Source organism: Mus caroli, unplaced genomic scaffold, assembly GCF_978045245.1.
Source record: "Mus caroli unplaced genomic scaffold, Mus_caroli_1 scaffold_4, whole genome shotgun sequence".
NCBI classification, from domain to species: domain Eukaryota; kingdom Metazoa; phylum Chordata; class Mammalia; order Rodentia; family Muridae; genus Mus; species Mus caroli.
The window spans coordinates 40,653,456-40,677,289 of record NW_028227259.1 but is presented as its reverse complement, the minus strand read 5'-3'; the positions used below and the strand labels follow the sequence as shown (position 1 = coordinate 40,677,289).

The 23,834-nt window shown below is 48.6% G+C and overlaps 1 protein-coding gene across 3 annotated transcripts; it reads left to right on the top strand.

Annotated features, from left to right (window-relative positions):
* The first annotated feature begins 30 nt into the window (after window positions 1-30).
* On the top strand, window positions 31-22,639 carry Zbtb49 (zinc finger and BTB domain containing 49). Of its 3 annotated transcripts, XM_021163553.3 has the most exons (8): window positions 31-131; window positions 3,845-4,011; window positions 6,131-7,206; window positions 9,856-9,902; window positions 14,528-14,601; window positions 16,666-16,748; window positions 16,835-16,996; window positions 19,169-22,639. In XM_021163553.3, exons 2-8 carry the CDS (start codon window positions 3,860-3,862, stop codon window positions 19,843-19,845), a joined length of 2,271 nt encoding a protein of 756 aa, XP_021019212.1. In that variant the 5' UTR covers window positions 31-131; window positions 3,845-3,859; the 3' UTR covers window positions 19,846-22,639. The 3 variants fall into 3 exon arrangements, with proteins under 3 accessions (XP_021019212.1, XP_029333828.1, XP_085692782.1); XM_029477968.2 differs by lacking the exons at window positions 31-131; window positions 3,845-4,011; window positions 9,856-9,902 and having other exon boundaries at window positions 6,753-7,206; XM_085836656.1 differs by lacking the exons at window positions 31-131; window positions 3,845-4,011; window positions 14,528-14,601 and having other exon boundaries at window positions 6,753-7,206.
* Window positions 22,640-23,834: the final 1,195 nt, after the last annotated feature.

Below are 23,834 nucleotides of genomic sequence, written 5' to 3'. Positions count from 1 at the left end.
TTGCCGATGAGCTGCTGAGGGGGCGTTGTCGGAATGGTTCCGAGGCTGTTGGAGTCCGTCCTGCAGTTGACACCGAGAGTGTGACAAGAACGAGTGTCAGGGAGACGGCTGGGCGAGAGCGGCCTCCGCGGGTAAGGCGGCCCGGGACACTCGACTCGCGTGGGTTGGCGCGGGTAGGGTGCGCGCGGCTTACTCGCAGCGCCGTGTGATGGGGCTCGGCCGAGCACAAAGCTAAGCTCCGGGCACCGGAGCCGGGCCTCCTCCTTCCTGCAGTCACCCTTGATGCGGTCTGCGCCGCTCTTGGTGTCTGCGTCGCCCCGAGATAGGAGAGGCGCTTATTTCTCCGGGCCCCTAAGCCGCCCTCTGCCTCACTCACCGCGTGATCCTAGGTGCCATGGTGTTCCATCTGTAGGATGCTATTACTGCAGCGCCTACTCCTCGGGACCACGGCAGGTGCTGGGCGGGCATCTGCGGGAAAGACAGCATCTGGTATACGTTAGTGGGCACTGTTGCTTAAATGACTGAATGAACGTCCAGCAGGCTATGAACAGTATTGTGAGAAACCTCAACTCAGGCGTGGGCGTTTGTTGGTAACGGAGAGGTCTCCTGTTTGCTGTGGCTCCTAAAGCAAGGGACAACAGATGAGGTGGTTCAGATGAGAGAGCTTTAGTTTCTCACACTTTTAGAGGACAGACGGCCATGAATGTGTCATCGGGTTTGCTTGCTTTAGAGGACTGTCCAGGCATACAGGTGGTCACTCTTGTTGTATCCCCACACAGTCTTCCCTCTGTGCCATTGCAGCTCTGGCATTTCTGCCACAGAACCCATCCTAAGAGGCTCTTTTTAAAATACAGTTGCCTTCTTAAGGGTGTAATTGCTACAGGTATTCAAATTCTGAGGTTCTGGAAAACGCAACGGAATGCATAAAGAGCCCATTTGGTGGCATGCCCTTGTAACAACCAGCACTGGGGAGGCGGAGATAGGTGGATTCCTGAAATCAGTGAGCCTCACACCTCAGTAAGAGACCCTTTCTCAAAAAATGCCTGAGGCTGGCTTCTGGCCTCCACACATATGCACCCTTGTCTACACAAAACATGCACATATGTCTGCACATACATCCAGAAAAAGGCATAAAGATAGGCATAGTAGTTAACAACTCCTAAGGACCCCTGTAAAGCTTGAGATAAACAGCTTCACGGCAAACCTCCCACAAATCATCCACCAGTGTTAACTGTCTGACGGAATTACCCCACCGAACTCTGCTGTGGGAGCCTCTTGGTTAAAATTCTGGTGTGGCTCCTCTTCCCTTGAGAGGCTCCTCTTCATTCACATCATCCAAGCTCCTCCCCATCCCCCACTTCTCCTTGCCTTTCTCACCATGGTATTTGCATTGTTTGATGTCTTTCACAGTGATCTTTCTACTATCATATGCTTGGTTTCAATTTTAGCTTACAGAACTAGAAGGAACCATACAGTTCTCTAGTTCCACAGGGTCGCTCTATTCTCAAACTACACGCTGAGCACCTGTGAGGCGCCAGACACTTGCAGGTGTCCGAGCTACAGCAATCAGCGAAGGAGATGTGAGCCATGTCTTTACCACGTAAAGACGGTTGCGTTTGCCGGCTAGGCTGAGCCCCCTAATAGTTCACTCAGCTGGGAACTTGTCAGTGGTTCATCCCAGTGAGGAAAACCACGCCCTTGTGAGCCTCACATTTGAACTCTCCTCCTGCACTGAGGACTAAGTCTTGAACTCTTATCATCTTTTTGGAAATACTTCATATCCAAACTATAATTTAGTGTGGGAGGGTCCCCACAGGAGTTATAGCAAGTAGGGGAGAACAGTCACGGTGCGGTAAGAATAAATTTCCATCAGCTCAATTTGTGATTGAGCCACATCAGCTCAATTTGTGTAACCAGAGCTGGGCCAGGCCAGGACTTCCAGAGTCTGACCCAGGTCATCTTACTTTACTCATATTTAAGCACAGCACAATTTTGGGATGGGGAGGGGGGGTAGTTCTGATAACAGTTACATCAATCCCAAGTGCACAACAATTTTAAGACATGTTTACATTGAGATTCTTTACAAAGTATATCTGGCTTCTTTCACAAGAATGGGTACTGTTAATTTAGAAATAGTGCCCAGTATCTAGGATCTAGGGAGATTGGAACATAATGAGGTAAACATAATGTCTGTAGGAGTCAGGATTGGCCTGGCCCTAAGATGACCCAGAAGTCACTAGGCTGTTGTTTTTGTACAAATGACATCTCTCACAAAGATGGGCTCTATGGCCTACAAGTAATGCTCAAGGCTTTAAGGGGAAAGGGTCTGGCAGAAGTTAACCATCAAGTCCGGAAGGTATGGGCAGGGCCTGCTCAGCAGGTAGCCAGGGATCACCAGGTGGCAAACCTCATTCCCCAGCATTCCAGGAAAGCAGCTAAGCACCTCATTCCATTGAAGAGAGAAGCTATGTGTTTAACTTTCCTGTAGTCTCCAGTCTTAACTGTGAGAGGCCTTTTTTTTTTGCCCTCTACAGATTATTGCCCCAGATTGCTGTTAAGATTCTCAGTTTCCTCCCGTTCCTCTTCCACTGTGTTTGGATGCCAGGGGCCACATCTGACTCAGCTGTGTGCCTCCCACGCCGCCCTCTACCCCCACGTCTAGCTGCAATGGTCCCATTCGGGTATGCTGCACTCCCTGGGACTGTCCTCCTGGACACCTGCACTCACTGTTGCTGCCCTGGAGGGCAGCCCACAGTAGTGACTCAGGAGGTGGATGAGGAAGGACCAGATCTTCTGTATCACCCAGGAGCTTCTTGTCTCCTTCCCAGTTAGAGCCAGGGTTTTCAGATGGTGTGAAACTCAGGGTGACCTGTCCTCTGCCTCCATGGTATGCCACCTGCTACTCAGCCATACTCTGGAACTCCTGCCCTGGAGGTCCCCCACACCTCCAGGTCATAGACCCCAGGATCCTGCACTCTCCATTCTCTTGCTTCCTCTGTCTGTGAGAAGCATATAGGCATACCTAAACAGACGTGGTGCAGGTCTAATCGCTTTGCTCTCTGCCTGGTGATGGTAGTTATCTTAGTTTGTACCTTATCTGCCCAAATAGGCATTTAATTTTCTCTAGTTTTGAATTCACTGACCTATATAGGTGTGTATTTGTTACTTCCATTACTGCTATAACAAAATCTCTGATACTAGCAAACTAAGGAAGGGTTTATTTGGGCTCGTAGTGGAAGGGTGCAGTCCATTATCGCAAGGGAGATTTGGTGGGAGGAGTGAGAGACAGGTGGTCATATTACATCTGCAGCCAGGAGTCAGCAGGATACATGCTGCTGCTCAGCCACTCCCTGCTTTTTATTCATTCTGGGGCCCCAGCCCATGGATAGTGTCACACACATTCAGTGTGGGTCTTCCCGAAAGTGCCCTCAGACACTGAGTGCATCCTCAGGGTTCACAGTTCCGCCAAGTTGAAGGTCAAGATTAAGCGCCACAAAGTGTTTAATAAATACAGGCTTGATCTCAGCTGGTTGCCTTTTTTTCTATGCGTGTTTGTGTATATGTATTGATTTTCATTTTGGTTTATTCATAGCTGGCCAGAAAAGAATGCATACAGTATTATCACTGCTGCAGTCTACATTAGCACACTTACACACTTTGGGTTTCACATAGCTAATGGCTTCCATAATGGCTCACTAAGGGGAGACATTTCCATATTTACAGAGGTTTGAGCTGGACAGCTCTGGGCTAGGTGATGCACAAGGTGAGAACCAAGGGCAGTTTGCATTTGGGTCCCCTTTGTGCCGATGGTGTCCTTGAGACTCTCTTGTATTTTCCACTGTAGGTCTCATGGTCTAGTATGGACCCTGTTGCTGTTCACAGCTGCCACCTCCTGCAGCAGCTGCGAGAGCAGCGGATCCAGGGCCTGCTTTGTGACTGCATGCTGGTGGTGAGGGGTGTCTGCTTCAAAGCACACAAGAATGTCCTGGCAGCCTTCAGCCAGTATTTCAGGTGAGCACCTCACACTGCCCTCCTCTGCTGCTGAGGGGAGCCTGCTTCCTCGGGGACGGCTGCTCTGTTGAGCACCTCACACTGCCCTCCTCTGCTGCTGAGGAGAGCCTGCTTCCTCGGGGACGGCTGCTCTGTCTTAACTTTGAAGTTTAACAAAATGACAGCTTATGGGTTTTCTTTTTTCTTTAATTAGAATCACTTTGTGTTCAGAGTAACTCGCAAGAGAAGAGACTCTTAGCCAACGTATATTAGGGATGACCGAAAAGAATTTCAGTATTCTTTCTGTATTTCAATTCCTTTCCAGATAAAATGATTGAGGAATTGAATCTGAGGTAGGAATTTCACTGTCATTAGACATAGAGTGGAGGATGCTGGCTGTCATTGTGCACATCTTTCACCCCAGCATATGGGAGGCCATAGCAACAGGCTTCAGAGTTCCAGGCCCGGCAGGGCAGAGGGATGATTCTGTGTGGAAAGAGAAAGAAATATGCGTGGGGAAAGTGTTCTGTATGCTTTCCCACTCCTTCCCACCCTCCCTCCTTACTCACTTCCCCTCCTTTCTAAATGGATGTGGTTCAGTTTTTGTCTTTCATTTGAATGCTGTAAGAAAATCTTTGGTTTAACCTCATCATAGTTACTCTGGCATTATTTTGGCTTCTGTGATTTATTTATACATACTGGATAACAGCAGGCAGTTGTGCTGCAGTGTAGCTAAAGCTTCATACAGTTGCCTGTTCTTTAGAAGTTAGTTCTCTGGTTAATAAGTCTCTCCTTGGTGCACACTTACCTGCTGTAGTCAGCAGAGTGTGGGAAGTGGCCTGGTCTTGCCCTGATAACACCGCATCACGGCATGAAGCTCCTGTGTGCACTGTTCCACACATCAGTTCCACACATCAGTTCACTAGGGTGGGTGGTAGTTTTTGTCCCTGTGCAGAACAATCCTAGACTCTTGGGCTTTGCTGTCCCTGGACAGTTAGTTCTCTTCCTAGGTATGGTAATGTTGGCATTGCTGAGCAGGCATAAACCCCGAAGGCTATGGGGAGAACAGGTGACTGTTGGCAAAATACCTGCAGCAGGTTTGTGAGACAGTTTACCCAAGTCATCTTCTTAACTTGTATTTGGTACCAGTTTCCTCACCTATGCATTCGACCCACACTGCATCAAGGAGCTTGGGCCACATGTGCCTTTCTCTTCATTAAGTCAATTCTTCATTAATTCTTCCTGTTGCTTTATGGACCTTTGAGTCTCTGCAAAACTAAGCAGCCAGAAGGGCATGGTAGTACTCTAAGCACTGGTGAAGCAAAGGCAGGTGGATCTCTGTGAGTTCTAGGCCAGCACGTTCTATATAGCAAGTCGTAGGCCAGCTAACAACAGAAACCAAACCAAAATAAAAAACCTTAGCAGCCAAATTACAGATACATAGTGGATATATACATAACTTGATTAATGTGTCTGTCTTCACCTTTAGAAGGTTTTAAGGCACCTAAGTATATAAATATTTTTATGTTATATGATGTGAAATGGATCATGCCAGACTAAACCTGAAACACTGAAGTATGTACAGTCCTTTTTTTTTCTGCTGTACTATGTCAGTGTATAATTGATACATGTGGCTGGTTATATTTCAATATATATACAGATCGTGTTCTGTAGAGTTCCTGCATGAAGACCAGAGTCTCATGCCCAGGACTCACATGAGAAATCCAGGCATGGTGGTACCTGCTTAAATTCCAAAGCTGGGAGATGGAGACACATGGATCCCTCGGGCTCAGCGGCCAACCAGCCTCCCTGCTGTGCGAGCTCTGGGCCAGTTAGAGATTTCATTTTCTTAAAACAGAGTGCTGGTGCCTGAGGAGCAGTGTCCAACACTTTCCTCTTACCTCCACATATGTGCTCATGTGCACCTAACACACATACACTCACACACACAAATCCAAAAAAAAAAAAAAACTAAAATAAAATCAGTAAAAGTGAAATAGCTTTAGAAATAAAACATTAAAAATACTCATGACAAAAGCCTTAGTGTTCATAGACATAATCTTTTGGAGATTCATGTGTGAACTTTAAAAGAAGAAGTTAGCAGAATGTGAAAGTAGCTAAAGCATTCTTTCTCTGTCAGGAGCCTCTTTCAGAACTCTTCCAGCCAGAAGAATGACGTTTTCCACCTGGACGTTACAAACGTCAGTGGCATAGGGCAGATCCTGGACTTCATGTACACATCGCGCCTCGACCTCAACCAGGACAACATTCAGGTGATGCTGGACACAGCGCAGTGTCTGCAAGTGCAGAATGTTCTGAATCTGTGCCACACATTTCTGAAGTCGGCCCCTGCAGCACAGCTGCCAGGCTTGCCTTGTGCTGCTGGTTTCTCCCTGCAGAGTGTGGCTCTGGATGGCACCTGCGCCGTTAGTGAGCACTACCCTCCTCCCTCGCTGCAGGAGTGCCCTGTGGAAGGCCCGCAGGCTAAAGTCCCGGCTGAAGTGAATCCTCGTGCTCCATCGGCAGATTTCAGTCGTCCCACGGAAGTGTCAAAACCAGATGCTGCAGGCGGCAGCTGCCCAGAGCTGCCCTGCAAGCAGCCCAACCACTATTACAAACTCAGAACATTGTACAGCAAGCAGTACTACAAGCAAACTGCCTGCCCCAACCAGGTGCCTGCCGCACAACAGCCGCTCACTCACAGTGCCTCCACAGACCTCGCTGCAGCAGCCTCGCAGCCTCCTGTGGAGGGCCGTCCCGCTGTCCTGGAGACTCCAGAGCACTTGCCTTCCACCTTTGTGGCTCCACCTGTCAGGAACTCTGGCAATGACTCTGAGGCAGACCCCCTTTCTGAGCCCCCTGCCAAGCAGATGAGGCTGAAGAAGGCCATGCACCTGAAGAAACTAAACTTTCTCAAGTCACAGCAGTCGGCTGAGTGCACCTCACACCCTGAGCCAGATAATGGCTTGGCCAGGAGGGAGGAGTCTGCTGCTAAGGAAGATGCAGTGGAGAGAGCTGGAAGCCAGACTGCTGAAGAGAAAGGGAGGGAAGAACTGGGTCCAGAGAGCAGCCGTGAGGAGGAGCTGCCAGGAGCCCCAGCTTCCTGGGAAGACCCGTCCCAGGCTCTCCAGTCCCAGAAACAGTATGCATGTGAATTGTGTGGGAAGCCTTTTAAACACCCAAGCAATCTGGAGCTGCACAAACGGTCTCATACAGGTACACTGCCAGGAGCCCACAGGCACAGAGGAGGAAGCAGTGGTGCTCGTCCCCTGGCCAGGCTTTGTCTGTAAGACACTTGACTCCTCGGTGGAGCCAGTGATGTCTATGCCGAGGCTCCAGGGTGCTAGCTGCCCTCTGTTGCACCTCTTGGTGATGTATGCATATGTTCTGTGCAGGGAGCATCATCAAGCTGCTGTAGTGAGTTCCGTCTGTCTGCACTCAGCCTGCTAACTCTAAAACAGACACACGGTGTTAGTTGCCTCTGTAGGGTCCCTGAGCTTATTTTCTCAGCAGAATGGTGATGGATAGTAAACTGTAACAGTTAAATTCGAGCCATTCTGAAACTTCTCTTAGAAGGAATTTTAATTTGAGAAGTTAGGATTTTGGAGGCAGGAAGTTAACTACATAGGAATCAATTACTTGATTTTTTTTTTCTTTATTTTTTGTTTTTATGGTACAAGGATGCTGGACAACTCTGCCACTGAGCTATGCCCTAGCCCTACTCTCCACCTGATATTTCAATGAAAATTCTTCCACCTTAGACACTGAACTTGCAAACATTTATCTTAATTCATACTATTGTCTTCCCGAATAGTTTTTAAAGGTATAATATGATACACACCACACTATGTAATACCAAAGCTCACTCTTCCCCTGGCTGAGATAGAATTATTAGTGCAACATGAATTAGTAACAGTTAGGCATAACCATGAACCAGGTACATACACCTTTAATCCCACTACTTGGGAAGCAGAGGTAGGCAGATCTTTAGTGAGTCTGAGGACAGCCTGGTCTACATAGTGAATTCCAGAACAAGCTACAGAGTGAGGCTCTGTCTTAAATACCTCACCCCACCCCAAAAGACATAGGCATGAGCAGTGTCATACAGCAGCATGCTTCAGATTAACTGCTTGTAAGCTGCCAGCTTCTTTCTTGACAGGCTGTTCTCTTGCCTCTTTGGACTTCTGGTTTGCTCGTGTAAAAAGTCCTTTATAGTTGTCAGTGTATTCAAATGGAAAGGCTGTCATTATTTTTATATAACACACACATACAACTATTAGTAGTAGTAGTTCAAAATGAGACCAGGTAAAGACAGTCCTCATTCAGTCTTGCTATGAAAAAACTTGATTTAAATCATTCTGTTTGCTTAATTTCCTACAGCCTGAGGAATACTATCAGTTTTATTTCATTTTTCTTTTAGAAACTTACCTGTTGTAGCTTTAAAGGAGCAAAATTAAATTGCTAATTCTGGAGAACATCTGTGAATGACAGATACAGTCATAGGGCAGAGACACTTCCTCGGACGTAAGTGCTGCATTGAGATGGCAGCAGAGCGTGGCCTGGACACCAGGGACCTGTGAGAGAGGCCAGAGCTGTCTCAGATTGGTGCAGATGCCACTTCCTTCCTCCTCGGCGTGCTGTGGAAGCTGCCAGTGGCCACATGGTGTGTGATGATGTCCCCCCGTAGCCAATGAGACCTGTGTTTCTCTGTCTTCAGAATGCCTTCTGTTTCATTTCTAATATGCATATGTTGACAGGCACAGCCGATAGGACAAAAGCTCTGTCGAGCCTCAATATTAACAGTGAGAAGGGCTCCCATTGGAATAGGCTTGTTAAACCCTTGCTCTCTTGTGATCCATGACTTCTCTTTCTTTTAAGCTCATCTCTCTTGTGGGACCTTGAACCCCAGTAATTACAGAAAGAAGGCAGAACACAGGCTTACATGGTCATGACTAGGGCTAAAGACTAGCTTAGTGCAAGATCAGAAAGCTGCTACTTGGTATTGCCAAGGTCACGGCCCTGTATGCACAACAGTGTTATTTTTAAGGGGATCTTAATGTAGCACTTGAATTGGGGAGAGTGGGAAAATGACAATTCTTGAGCGTTCAACGTGTGTTTATTAGGCTCATCCAGACAAAAAGTGGCACCTTAAAGTGTACCTTCCAGCAGATCCCCATCCCGCTGCAGCTTCTTGTAGCATTCTATGTCCTTCAGTCTGTCCTGTCTCAGACTGCAGTAATTGAGTTACTGCACTCAGTGTGGAGACCACAGCAGGCCATACCTCTCCTCTCTGCTGTGAAGTTCACTTCTGTGTCCCAGCTAAGGCAGGGAAGTAGTGCACAGGGCTGTTCCTCAGGCTGCTTGTGCCTATCCTTTGGGTTCCAATGTCCATAGCTCCCATGGTGTGAAGGGATTGTCCACTCTGGTAGGAGTCAAAGGTCAAGTAGAGTAATGCAGCAAGAAAACTCATTTGGTTTGTGATGAAAGGAAACTGGGCAGTCTTTTTAATTCACCATAGGTTTGTATTTAGAGAACAGTTTGACTTTTAGGTGAAGGTATAAAGATTTGATTCTTATCATCTTTCAGGCGGGTGATAAGTATGTGGAAGTAGAGGTGCCTGTGCCCCACTTTGGAGGTAAACAATGTCACAGGCTGGGTGTGGTGGCTCTTACCTGTAATCCCAGCACTCAGGAGGCTGAGGCAGGAAGTGCCGAGAGTCCCAGGTCAGCCGGGGCTACAGAGGGAGACTGAAGAGTGGAATGATTGCTTGGTAAGGGAAGATGCAGGAGGCCAAGCATTTTAAACAGAAATGACCGTGCAAATTCTTGTACTGATGACAGCTTGCTGTATTTTGCTTTGTTTCAGGTGAGAAACCTTTTGAATGTAACATTTGTGGGAAACACTTCTCTCAGGTGGGAATTCTCTTATTTACTGTTGATAATTGGAAGTCTGAGCCTCATTGCTTACTTTATTACCAATAATTAGACTCACTTTAGTCCTCAGAAGGGAAACCTGTGGTGGTAGCTGCAGTTTAAAGAGTTGGGGCTGGGTCAGCACACACATTCCCAGTGCATTAGAAGGTGCTGCTATTGTGAGTGGGAGATCTCACAGCACCTTCTCTTTTCTCCACTCATATTGGGTCTTGACGTTCCTAGTGGTCCACAGTGAGCTTGCCTGTTTGCTGGGCTCGGTTCAAGCCAAATATTTACTCTCTTTGGGACTATAGGCAGGATATTAGGCAAGAGAAGACCAAGCCATTTTTGTTCTCCACTTTGACTACATCCTTTGAGCTGACTTTTGGGCACATGGAGTTATCTCATATTTATTGTGCCTTGCCGTAGCAAGTACTATGTTGGCACTTGGAGATGTCCCCTCCACAGAAGGTGCCCAGCATCATAATCTGGCTCTGAGCAGTTGCTGTTTCCTCTAAAATAGGACTAGAGTACCCTCTGTTCATGGTCACGTTCAGGGGTGGGACTCTTCAGGGGAACCAGCCAGCACTGCTCTCCTTACTCAGAGCAGTAGCTCCATAGCGGTGCACTGTGAGATTCTGCTCAGCCACGAAATGGCTTTGGGCCAGTCCGTCACAGTGCAGGGGCTGATGAGGCGGGGATTAGGAAGGAAGTCCCACGGAGCATGGAAGCAGTGAGTGCCATTTTGTTACACACCCTTCCCAGCTCTTCCAGGGTCCAGTGAGGGTGTCAGTTCCCTCTTCCGGTGGTCCCACCCCCACTGTCTAGTGTACTCATTCACTCTTACTTCTCTGTGACTTCCTGCATCTTCTTGTGGGTGGCCCCTTCTTCCCTGAATGATGACTTTGGGACAGTCTCTTGTCTGGCCCCCAGCCGAGTGTACATCCGTCTGTCTGTCTGTTGCATGGGGCTACCTAGGAGCTAATAGCTCACCCTCCTACTTCTTCTGGGAATGACTGGAGTGAATGGTGGTGTTCACAGTGGATTGGGATGCCCTTCCTGAGCTTCCAGAGTACACTGCACTACTAAGTTCCTAAGGGCTTTTTCTTTGGAGAATTTGAAAGTCTGAAAAAGTCTCCCAGTAGGAATCTCTGATCCTATTTCCTAAGGATTGGCTATGTAGAAGGGTTAGCCTGTCTGTCCTTAGCCACAGCTTTACTAACGAGCCAGATGGCTCTGTAGCAGTCAGCCAGCATCATCTGGGACTGTGGTGATGATACGCTCAGCTGTTTATAGCGTTACAGTCTCTAAGAGAGTGGTCATGGCTTGTGTTCTGTGTTGCCTGTGTGGTGCACAAGGGCACCAATACATCCACGACAGTGGGGCAGGGAAAGCCTGGTGACTCAGCTGTCTCTGGAGAGGAGCAAAGCTGTTTTTTCCTCCCCTGCCCCTGGGAGGTTGGGGGTGGAAACAGGAAGCAAGCCTTTAATCAGATGGTACCACATTCCAAGAGGCAGAGGGCAGTCTTGGGTAAAAGACCCTGTTTTCCGGTAGTGCTGTCTAGATGGGAGTGGCTTTCCTTGTGGCTGTATGTTAAGGAAGCCCTCTGGGGCAGTTCAGAAGCAGGGCCCTGGGTGCCAGGCTAATGGCAGAGCACCTACTCACCACATCCTTGGTGAAAGTGCAGGAAATCGGGGACACTGTCACGACCATGTCCTAAAGTGCTAACATGGGGGCCCAGGCTTCGGTGGATCCAGTCACATCATTTCATAACATTAACAGGAAAGCGTGTGTGCTTGTCTTTAGTGTCTTTTCATTTTGCTGTTGTGTGAAATTCTAAAGACTTGGAACTCAACGAGATGAGTAATATCTGAGATGCCTTTCTGTCTCGGAGTTTGCAAGACCCTGGCTCTTACTCAGCTGCCGTGGACCCACAAGGGAGGCCAGGTTTCTCTATGTGGTTTGAGGCCACATCAGAAAGTTTATTGTAAGAGGAGTTAAACTCAGATGGTACCATAAGATATACTTTATGCATTTATTTACTGGGGACCTCAGTCTGTGTGTGGAGATCAGAAGACACCTCTGGGGAGTCAGTTCTCGCCTTCCACCATGAATGTGGGCATTGAATTGGAGACAAGTGCCTTTAACTGTTGAGCCTAGGCCCCAGATTTTGTTACTTTTTCTGGTGAGATTTTTCTGTTAAAAATCTGATTTAACTTAAAATTGATAAGAAACAAAATTCTTTTTTGCTAATATCTTCAGCAGAGTTTTATTAACACAGGTCTTGAAGTCTCAGCAGACAATCCTGAATTAGGCAAGCATCGTGATACATGTCTTTAATCCCAGCACTCAGGAGACCAAGGCCGAGGCAGGCATATCTGTGAATTTAAGGCCAGTCTTGTCTACAGAGTAAGTTTCAGGACAACCAGGGCAACATAGGAGACCAAGTCTCAGGAAACAAACAGCAGCACCAGCACCAGGTGAATTAGCTCTCCCAGGCTCTCAGAGCTTCAGCTGACTTCTCTGTAAAATGCAGTCCAGCTCTGTAAGCCTTGGGTTAAGCACTGTGTGCAGCCAGTGCACAGAGCTCTGTTCATAACGTTATCATCACTGCTTGGCATGGTTTCTGTAAATGAAATTGCAGATTTTTAATTTTTTTTTAAAGATGTGATCTGTGCATTCATTTTGGATTCCAATAGTGTGGCTACAGTCTATTAAAAATAAAAAGTATGGATTGACGCCTCAGGGCCCAGTCTCTTGGGTCATCTGTACAAGTTACTTAAATGCAAACAGTTTGGGTTTTTTATTTGTTGTTGTTCAAATCATTCCATCGGTTTTATTTACGTTGAAGAGTTTGTCACTTCAGTATGTGCTCCTGTACCTGGGAAAAGATGCTTATTTTAGTTTATATTTTCATGCTAATTAGTAAAGACATGTTAAAGTTTTTTTTGCTGTTGCTTTCTTTTGTTATTTTGTTTTATTTTATTTTATGACAGTCTCCCTATGTGGTTCTGGCTGCCCTGGTACTTGCCAGTATCTCTGGCTTACCTCACACTCATGGTTGTCTTCAGGCCTGTCCTACCACGTTCTTATAGTACTGTTTGTCACACAGTACGTCAGAGAAGCGTTGGGTTAGATTTGCTTTGAAATAAGTAATACATTGAGCACGTGGGACATGAATGTGTGTGGCAGGGTTCTACTTATACACGGCTCAGACTGTGTTTCATCACAGTACATCTCTATTGAGCTACTCGCGTGAGAGAGCAGGTGGCATGCTGAGTGTTGTGTTGGTGTATGACATTGGTTTTTCGGAAATGTGGATGTTGCTGACGAAAGCAATTAGTATTTGAAATCCTGCTCTCCAAGGAGCAGTGTCCCAGGTGGCAAAGTGAGTTTTGTGTTGACGTTCAGGACAGTTTCTTCTTATTTGCAAAAGCAGAGAAGACTCACTCATATCCAGCCCAGCTATGGCCCGGGGCAGCTGTTCTAGTTGCCAAATCTCAGCTTTTAGATGGAAAAATAGAATACCAATTGTCACTGGGTATAAGGGCCTAGTTAGAATTTTAGCATGTGGATTTTGCTATTGATATTTGCGGTGATCTTGTTATTAAAGGTTTCTATATTAAAAGCAGGCTGTTTACTAGTGTCTGCCAAAATCCGTCTGATTATTGAAAAATCCCAGTTTTCTCTCAGCTGTGTTTATCACAATTCTGAAGATAGTGTGCAGCTGAGGCTCCCCGGCATCAGAGTCCACACGCAGAGTCTTTTGTATTTGTGAGCTTTTACTCACAGATAGACTATAACCAGAACTGTGTCTGCATTTTTTCTTAAGGCTGCTTGCAGAGATAAAAAAGAGAGTTTACCAGCTAGCTTCTGACTCTGTTGTGCACTGCAGTATGGCACTTGGGCATCTTTGTTTGTCACTGAGGGCTTGTTTGGCAGGAGGACACCAACAGCTTGAGCTGTTCGGGTATAGTGAGGGAAGGCTTTGCCTCTCAACCCTAGTTTGGAACATTTCCAAGTGGTGTTTGTAATATGGGAAGCGTTTGCAGCTCCGCTTTCACTGTTCTAGGTAATTTTCTGACTTCATACTTGTAAGTGTATGGAAATCTATAGGCAAAACCCTGCTAGCTTAACAGACTAGGATGCAGAGACCCTGCAGTGCTACCGTGGTTCTCCTGAGATGCACTCTTGCACAGAGGTAAAAAAATGAAAAGCTGGCCAGGCAGAGCCAGTCTTGCTGTGAGAGGATACACTCTCTGGAAACATCTTTTGCTGCTTTTATACAAATGCATATGTTGTTGAAAGAAGTAATGAGATAAGCCCCCTAAGTGCTAGATTCTCCAGATGGCCCTAATTTAACTATATCAAGGTCTGCTGAAGATTGGGCCTGGGAACCCAAGTGCCTTCCCAGAGTAGCCTGCCCTTTACAAGGGAGGCATCACAAAGTGGACACCAGTGTGAGGCCACAGCTGGGGCTCCTTGTACAGCAGGTGGCTGCCCTTGACCTTGGACACAGCTTCCTGGCTGCCCTTTATGGCGGGTGCAACCTACTAAGTCTGTCACTGCTCCTTTGAGCAGTTTTTCGGTCCTTCCTTACTGATGTGTTTCTTGCCCTCTCGTAGGCAGGCAACCTTCAGACTCACTTACGCCGGCACTCTGGGGAGAAGCCATACATCTGTGAAATCTGTGGAAAGAGGTCAGTGCTGAGTTGGGGGGGGGGGCATGTGTGAGGACTGTGGGTGGTCCAAGTGTCTTTGTCCAGTGTCATGACATTGGCCACCAGGGCTCACGCAGCCATGGCGGAGCACAAGTGCGTTCACTCTGCAACAGGGTGAGAGTAGGAAGAAAATTTAACTGCAAGCATGAAAATCTAGGCCAAGGCCCCAGGAAGGAAAGCCAATTTACAGGAAACAGATTAGCCTATGCCAAGTGTTCATTCTGAAAGTATCTCCAAGGAGGAGACCGTCTAGTCAGGGGAAACAGTGCCTGCAGCCTGAGGAACTAGACTTCTAGAGAGAAGGCGACAGAAGGTACCTAAGCAGTGTTAACACACCAGGCTGTTGACTTCCGGACAGAATCGATGACACTCAGCCTTGCTGGGTGAGTTTTGACCTGAAAACTGAATGTTGGCATGGCAACAGAGAATCAGCCTCTTTGGGTGGGCAGATGCCTGTGCAATAACTCCTTCACAGGGCATTGGGTAGGCAAGGAGCTTGTCCATCCCTCCTGTGTGACGACTGCAGCCTCAGCCCTCTATCCCCTTGCTTGATGAAAGGCCAGGAGCTTCTTCCTCCACCATCCTGCCACTGTACTAAAATTGCAGGCCTTGACCAGAGGCCTCACAAGCTGTAGGCACGTCCATTGCTCCACATCTGGCTTCCACCATTTAGTTATTCATTCACCCAGCATCAGCTATCTCAGTGCTGTGAGGGGAACAGAAACGTCAGTCGCTCAGATTCTCTACCCTCCACAAGATGGACACATGAGTATTCAGAAGTCGGAGTCTTCAAACACATCCCACAGCACATGCTGTGAGCATAGCAGAGTGGGAAACAAGCCTCAAACAGGTTTGGGGAGCATGGCCTGCCTCTGCATTGAAGGAAAATGGAACACATCAAAGGCTGCCGTGCTGACCACAGCTCCCTTGTGTTGCAGCTACCTGACCATAAAGCCAAGCTCTGGGTGGTAGTCATCTGGTCATGGCAAGGGCCCAGCAGCACAGACAATGGCCCCACATACTGTTGCTTCCCATGGGCTCCTGAGTGTAGTTTGCAGTGTTTAAAATTAGGACCTGGGGATTCCATGTAAAATCTTTTCTGTGCCTCGCCTGCCTTGGAACAACCCACCAGTCATCCCTGGGTGGGGGTGGGGCAACCAGGAAAGAGTAGACTTTCATCATGGGTGAAGAGGTGCTTGCTGCCTGCCATCCTGATGATGACAATTTCTTCACTCACTGTGTTTCCCATCCAGAAACACAGGTGACAGGGGGAAAGGGTTTCCTGGTAGCTGGAGACAATTATGGAAAGTGACAGGTAGCTGCTCAGTGAACACTGGTTCCTTTTTCATCCCCATCTCTGTCCCTCTTAGGATGGATGTGTCTAAGTCCTCAGTCAAAGGGAGCAGCTCATTTTCTCAGATGGATGCAGGGGGAACCTGAAGCCTGTGTATTTCACCCTAGGATGTGCAAAGCTGGCTTCAATGCCAAGACCATGCAGAGCTCACCCTGTGCTCTTCACTGTGTGCCTTGAGCTGCCATACCACATGGGGTGTTTTCCCACCAACCCACAAATCCAGCAGGACGTCAGCACCACAGGGCTTACATTCCTCTGGACTGTGAGCTTGCCAGTGGGGAGGCTCAGTGTAAAGGCAGTTGGTAGGCAAGCTTGGTGACCTGAGTTAGTCCCTGAGCCCCATACAGTGGAAGGAGAGAACTAATTCCCCAGGTCGCCCTCTGGTCTCCACTCGCATGCTGCAGTGCACATACACATGCACCAATTAATGAATTCATTTTTTTAAGGAAAGAGTCTGTCTCACTGAAGTGTTGGCTTTTTGGTCTTGTGCTGTTGGAAACTGTAAAGAGTGTGAGGAAGCAAGCAGCAAGTGCCTTAAAACCAAATGCTGGCATCATTTTCTGCTTTCCCTGAAACAAAGACATGGAAATGCGTTTACACATAAAGCAACCACATCCAACTAGTCAAAGCAAGTGACGCCAGCTGTCAGTGTCACCAGGTTCCTGACAGGACTTTACATTTCCTTTCAGGTTTGCAGCCTCTGGTGATGTCCAGCGCCACATCATCATTCACTCTGGAGAGAAGCCACACTTGTGTGACACGTGCGGCCGAGGTACTGCTGTGTGAGCGCTTCCTCTGTTCTCAGGGCCACTGCTACAGCTCCTGAGTGCCTGCCTAACCCTGCTGTGCTCTGTCTAGGGTTCAGCAATTTCAGCAATTTGAAAGAGCACAAAAAGACGCACACGGCTGACAAGGTGTTTACCTGTGACGAGTGTGGGAAGTCCTTTAACATGCAGAGGAAGCTGGTGAAGCACCGCGTGCGGCACACGGGGGAGCGGCCATACAGCTGCCCTGCCTGTGGTGAGTCTGGCCTCGTCCTGTGTGAGGTGGACGTGCCCACCCTGCTGCTGGCCGCCATAAGTCACTGTTCTCTCACAGTGCGGGTGAAAGTGGTAGTTCCTTTGCTTCCTCATGGGAATAATGCCACATACCAGACTCTGTGTCTGTAAGCATCAGGAACTGACCCTGATGCCCAGGTACAAAGTGACTTCAAGCCCCATCACCCAGAGCTGGCAGCCCCAGTGGGAGGGTAGAGTGTAGGAGCACACTTTGGGAACTAAGGGCATGCATCTCAGTCATAGATCAGAAGGCAGCTGGCCTGGGTAGGCCTCAGTGAGGCCACGGGTGGTAAAGGAAGAGCAGGCAGCTCTCCACCTCGGGTACCTTGGTGCATGGCTTTCTATTCCTGCACAAACATCATGACCAAGAGGCAAGATAGGGAGGAAAGGGCTTATTCAGCCTACACTTCCACACTGCTGTTCATCACCAAAGAAGTCAGGACTGGAACTCAGGGTAGGAACCTGGAGGCAGGAGCTGATGCAGAAGCCATGGAGGAGTGCTGGTTACTGGCTTGCTTCCCCTGGCTTGCTCAGCTTGCTTTCTTATAGAACCTGAAACTACCAGCCCAGGGATGGCACCACCCACAAGGGGCCTTTCCCCCTTGATCACTAATTGAGAAAATGCCCCAAGCTGGATCTCGTGGAAGCATTTCCCCAATCAAAGCTCCTTTCTCTGTGATAACTCAAACCTGTGTCAAGTTGACACACAAAACCAAGTGCACATATGAAGACCAGGAATTGAGCACCTGTATGTAGCTTGTGATTACATGGAATCAAGAGTCATACACCCCCAGGAACCTGAGGAAGGCATGTGCCCATGTACCCATTGTGTGTGCTGGCAGAGCTGTGATGGCTGAGTGAACTGTCTTTATGGTGGTCTGTTCAGAATGCACCTGGATTAGCTTCTACTGAGGGCTGGGGCTGCAGTTGGCATCTGACAGCTCAGGACTTCCCTCCCATCTCTTTTCTGACAGACCTAGCCAACGGCACACAGCCTGATAACTATGAGGTCAGGTCTCACTCTTCTTTTCATGGTGACTCCATATGGCTAAAGTATGTGTGCACTAGGGACCCTACAGATGGGGGTGGCAGCTGCCCACAAGTCCCAGCTGAGAGTTAGTGGTACAGTGGAAGGCAGAGGATCTACTTATGCCCAGAGATGGATGGTCGGGAGCAGAAGGCAGCTAGGTCGCACAGTAGTAAACGAGGAGCTGGGACCCTAAAGCCGCAGACTCCCACAGACACATTACCAAGATGACGTGTAAAGCTGTGAAGATGCCTGACTGATGTTATATGAAAACTCTGCACCTGACACTGGGCTAACATGAGCTGTTAGTGGGTGCTGGCTCAGGTTGTAGATGGAGGTACTCGGAGTTTCCTTTCTTGGAGAGCCCTATCTGTTGGTTCAATGGCATTCGTCTTTGTGCCCCCATCCCACCTGCTCCTACTGCTTTACACGGCCCCCATGGCTGCAGAATCAAAGCAGTGGTGTGCGGCATTTAGTCAGGGAGAAGCTGTCCGTGTGTCCAGTATGCACGGGGTGTTTCCTTTCAGGGAGCTCTCACTGAAGACCTTTGCAGTTATTTCCTGAGTTCTGCTCCTCACAAGGAAGCAGGCTGAAGGGCAGACAAGTATGTACATGTCTTTGGTACAAGCTTCCTGCACAGATGTCAGGAAAGGGGTGGTAGGCTTTCTAGGCTACCTGTCCATGCTGCACTACCACTGCCTACACCCCACCGTTCCAGACAGAAGCTAGAGGGGAAAGGCTTGTTTTGGGCTTATGGTTTCCATCAGAGGTCTAGTCCTAGTGACTCCCTTTCACTAGCTGGGCCCTCTCTCCAAAAGGTTCCACATCCTCACTAAATACTATCCTCCCAGAGGAGCATCAGGGACCATCACGGGCTAGATGACAGCAGCATCGCTCAGGAGGACTGCTGTTGAGGGGAGCAGCTGCTGGCTGCCTGGGCAGGCCCTAGCACTGAGGCCCAGAGGACTTGTGCTGAGTCTCCAGCTGCAAGGGCCCATTGGAGAGGGATCTCATTCAAAGTGAGGGTGCCTTCCCCTCCAGCTTCCCTTAGATTGGCTGTTCAGAAGGAGGGGGTCCTTCCACTTCTAAACTAGCCCTTCTCTGCAGGGAAGTGCTTTGGGGGCTCAGGAGACCTGCGCAGGCACGTGCGTACTCACACTGGGGAGAAGCCGTACAGCTGTGAGGTCTGCAGCAAGTGTTTCACACGCTCGGCTGTGTTGCGGCGGCACAAGAGGATGCACGGCAGAGCTGATGCCAGGAGCCCCGTTGTGCTGGGTGAGCTGAGCCGGCCCATTGAGCCCTCTGACCTGGACAGGTCTCAGAGCTCGGACTCCTTCTCCCAGGATGTGTCTGTCACACTGATGCCTATGTCTGTCAAGCTCCCTGTGCAGCCCGTGGAAAGTTCTGTGGCAGGATTCGATGGTCATTGTACTGGCTCCTACTGTAAGTTACGCTCCATGCTTCGCCCTCCTAGCATGAGTGACCAGGACAGACTGAGCCTGGAACCTTCTAAGCTGGCCAAGCCACCGGAGTTGCAGAGCCAGCCGCAGGCCTACGCATACTCAGATGTGGAGCCCTCAGCAGGTGTGGAGCAGCCACAGGCCGATGGCATGGCTGTGTCCCGCTCTTCCCTGGCCACTCTGGACAACCACTGCACTGAGTCACTGGGCAGCCGGGCACCTTCAGTGACCTACAGGAACTCTGAGGGACAGTTTTTCTCCAGTATGACTCTCTGGGGGCTGGCAATGAAGACGCTGCAGAATGAACATGAGCTGGAGCAGTGAGGTCTTGTAACACTAGAGAGAACCGTCCCTCCTGCCCAGCCCAGCTCTGCAGAACCCAGGGAGTGGGAGAAAGGCCTGCTTGCCCCTGCTGGTCCCAGGGAGGCCGACTGCATAGGGCTGTCTATGTCTACGCAGCAGTCAAGGGTGAGAACAGCTGATTCACATTAGTGCAACAGTGCACCTAATGTCAGCTACTGTACATTTGGTCCTGTTATGACATCTGTATACATAAAATATAGATATTTTTACATTTTTATATGATAGAAGATTTTAGTATCTTATATTTTAAAATATTTATACAGATTCTATTTGTATATTAAACTTATAATTTAATTTGAATAAATGAGCTAGCTTTTTCATATAATGTTTTATATTTTGTAAATTTTTCCAGTACTATACTTTTTTTTTCAGGGTCTCATCATGTAGCCCTAGCTAGCCTTGAACTGTCTAAGGAAACCAGGCTGACCTTGAACTCACAGAGATCCACCTGTGTCTGCCTCTTGAGTGCTGGAATTAAAGGCATGTGCCACCATGCTCAGTTTCCAAGCATTATTAATCTTAAGACCTTAATACTATAAAACCACATATCAATGCAGAAGAACCTGGGTTTGAGCCTCAGCACCACCCAAAAATGTGTCACTGACCTGGCTATAAGCCTGGAGTCCAGTCATGTTACCAGCCTGCAGTGGAGGCCTCAGAGTTTTCTGAGCAGCCTGACCTGGCAGCCACTTCTGGGTAGGCCTTAGCCAACTTCTTGGCCACCCAGGATTTTTAGACTGGCTGGCTGAGAATAAGATGAGCCCTTATAGGCCTGAAGTAGTCTAGCACCCACTGGGAAGTCCCAGTCACCTTCTGCCTTTAATAGAGCTCCCTGGCTGAGTTTACTTAGTCCCTCAGGCCTGGGGGCTCCTATGATGTCCATAGTACTGTCTCTAGAATGTCTAAGCAAACATGAGAATGGCTACCTTGTAGCACACTGTAGATTACCTATGGGACTATTTGAGGACAACCTCCAGCAACTCCAACTCAGAAAAGCAGTGTACCTGATGAGAGAACCTGCCAAGGACGGGAGGATTCCACACAGAATAGCCAGGCCCAGAGAACTGTCGACTGAGTGACATCAGGTTCCCCTCCCAGTTTCCTAGTCACTCAGTACACCATGGTCCATCCCCCAAGGCTGGCACAGCAGGCAGAACCAGACCTTCATGAGGGTTGAACATCCTGTCCAAGGGTGTGCCAAAGTGTGGGTACCTTGAATAACCGGTGCCTGCATTGAACTTGGGATGTGATGGTTGCCAGTGGATGTTAGCCCCTTCCCACTCCTCCCATCTCCCACTGGCTCAACTGTTTCTCATTCCAGTAGCTCCTCACCTTCATGGGTCATATCTGCCCTTGGTCCCTCACCTCATCCTAACATCTGTTACTGTTAGCCAGGCTACATCCCATAGTCCGAGTATCACAACTCCCCCACCAGGTCATCCATCACACTGATGGACAACCCATCTCTGTCCTCTGTGTACCCGGCCAGTAACAAGTGGCCCTTTGGTCTCCAGACCACACTTCCACTGAGCCCTCACCCCTCTCACAGCCACCATGTACTGCCCTTCATGCCACTCTCTTCCAGCTCCTTGGGCTCTCGCAGCTCTCCCCTCATCCCACCTGGGGTCTTGCTGTGGTTCTGAGAACGCAGAAGCAAACAGGAACTTTCCTCCAACTCCCGATCCCATGTCTACACCTGGTGACTGTGCCCAGTTCAACTGCAGCCCCCTCCCCTGCCCACTTCCCTCGATGTCATTGCTATAGAATGCAGAAAGCCACTGTGCAGGCCTTTGGTCTCCTTGCAGGGATGTAAGCCTGGGAATGTTCCACGAAGGTTCTGGCAGGCACTCAGTACTTACTTGGCCAGTGGGTGGGTGCTTTGTGAGGCTTTTTCACTGGGATATGGCCCCCTAGATAGATCCTCTGATTTTCCTTTGAGCCCGTCATTCAGAGCTTAGTCCCAGTACTTCACTCAGATGTTTTTCCTCAGTGACCTCTCCATTGCATTCACAGATTCTTAAATCCCCAACTTGGGCAGCTCTGAGCAGTATAGCCCCCTTTCTCTCTAGGTCTACTCCTTTCTCCAGTGACTGGCTCAGACTCAGAATTCATCCTTGCTGACTCCAGTCTACATCTGAACATTAAACGTCCCAGAGTCCAGGCCCCGGATCTCTCCCCTTCTTCTTCGTCTACTCCCTATATCCCGGGACTACTGACTACAGGTCTGTTAGACCAAGACCCCTTTTCCTGGACCTCTCAGAACTCTCTGGAGTTATATGACCCCAGTTCAGTTCAGCTCTGCATTGGGATGTTCAAAACCACCTTTGACTCTAGCTCCAGGGTATCTAACGCCCTCCTCTGGCCTCCACAGGCACAACACTCATCTGTACACATCCAGAGAAGGTTAAAGAAGTCCAATAGCTAGGGCTTGGTGAGACCCCCTGCCCTGCGCTGTATTATATCAACTGCTTCAGTGCCCCAGCAAGGTAGCACTGTTTTCTTAGTGGGTTTAGCTCCTCACAAATACTTTCCTCAGATGTGTATTTAGTCACATCTTTCCCAGTGACCTTATTCTGTCATAAATTGTCACTGACATAGTTCCCTGTCAAAACCTCTGTAAAAGGACATGTGTGCCAGGGGTGAGACTCTTAGGGTCCACCATATAACTCCCTTTGCCATCACTGCAAAATAAGTTTATTTAAAAAAAAAAATCACTAGTTGTGTACTTGCCATATGTAAGTTTTATGATGTGTAAATGATGCTGAAAAAAATAAACTATGAAAAACGAACCAAAAATTGCTGTCGGTACCAGCGTTCTGAATGCCTGTGTAAATGTCTGGTCCAGCATCCGTTCTTTCAGCTTGATGGTGTCTCTGACTGAGAGCTAGCTGGTGCTCTTCTGCCTTGGCTGCTTTTCCTGCAAGTTTCTGATTCGCCAGCAGATGGCAGCATCACCATTCACAAGCTCAGAAACATGGCCTGGCCTGGTGGCAAGTGCCTATGGCTGCTCTGCCTGGGCACTTGGGAATCCTTGGCGTTTCCCCGCCAGAGAACCAGGCATTTTTGCACCTTAGCCTCCTCAAGCCCTCTTGGAAGTCTGTGTGGAGAGAACGGTTCTGTCCCCACCCCAAAAGGGAAACCATTTGCTTGGTTACTTTTCAAGCTTACTGGGTATCGTCTACAACTCTGGGTTCAGTATCCACACAGATTTCCCTTATGGACAAGTCAGACTGAGGAATATTCCTAAGCAGTGCCTGGCACTTCAGGTGCTCTGTACTTACTTGGCCAGGGGGTGCACATGGGAGCAGCCACACAACAGCAGCAGTCTGACCTGGTGCGAAGTCCCAAGGGTCCTGGTTATTTGTGACTCTGGCTACTGAGAGAGTATGGCCCTAGCTTTCTAGTATACCCAGAGTCCTGGGTTCAATCTCCAGTATGGAGGAAAACAGATGGCTCTGTGCACCTTGAGCTGTGTGAACAATAGCAGAAAAGGCCATGTAGTGCGTGTACTACATGACAATACGATTCTGTGTGAGTCATCAAGACTGGACAGGTCCCGAAAGACAGAAAGCAGATAGCCAGCTGCCAGGTACAGGGAAGGAGAATGGACGTGTGAGTGCTTAATGGGCCCAGGGTTCTTTTTAGGGTGGTTAAAACATTCTGGAACTAGCTAGTGTTTATTTAGGACTTAGTTGTACGGATGCCCTAATTTATGACCCTCCCCCTACAAACTGGAGACAAGGCCCTTTACTGAGGAAAGTAGGTTTAAACAGGTCCTATGGGTAGGCCCGATGTGTTTGGTGTCCTAGTAAGAGACACCCGTAGTATCCATGCCCACACCTCTCCCTTCCTTGCCCCTCTCTCCTGATACCCTGGTTTTGGATTGTGCAGTACAGGCCTTACAGCGAACTGACTTAGTTGAGGTCAGACACTGTCCAGCTGTTGCTGCC

Excerpts from the sequence above, each read along its gene's own strand:
- Zbtb49 (XM_021163553.3), top strand. The coding sequence starts at position 3,860 with ATGGACCCTGTTGCTGTTCACAGCTGCCACCTCCTGCAGCAGCTGCGA. Across the intron at positions 4,012-6,130 it reads GCCTTCAGCCAGTATTTCAG|GAGCCTCTTTCAGAACTCTT; the intron begins GTGAGCACCTCA and ends TTTCTCTGTCAG. Across the intron at positions 14,602-16,665 it reads TGTGAAATCTGTGGAAAGAG|GTTTGCAGCCTCTGGTGATG; the intron begins GTCAGTGCTGAG and ends ATTTCCTTTCAG.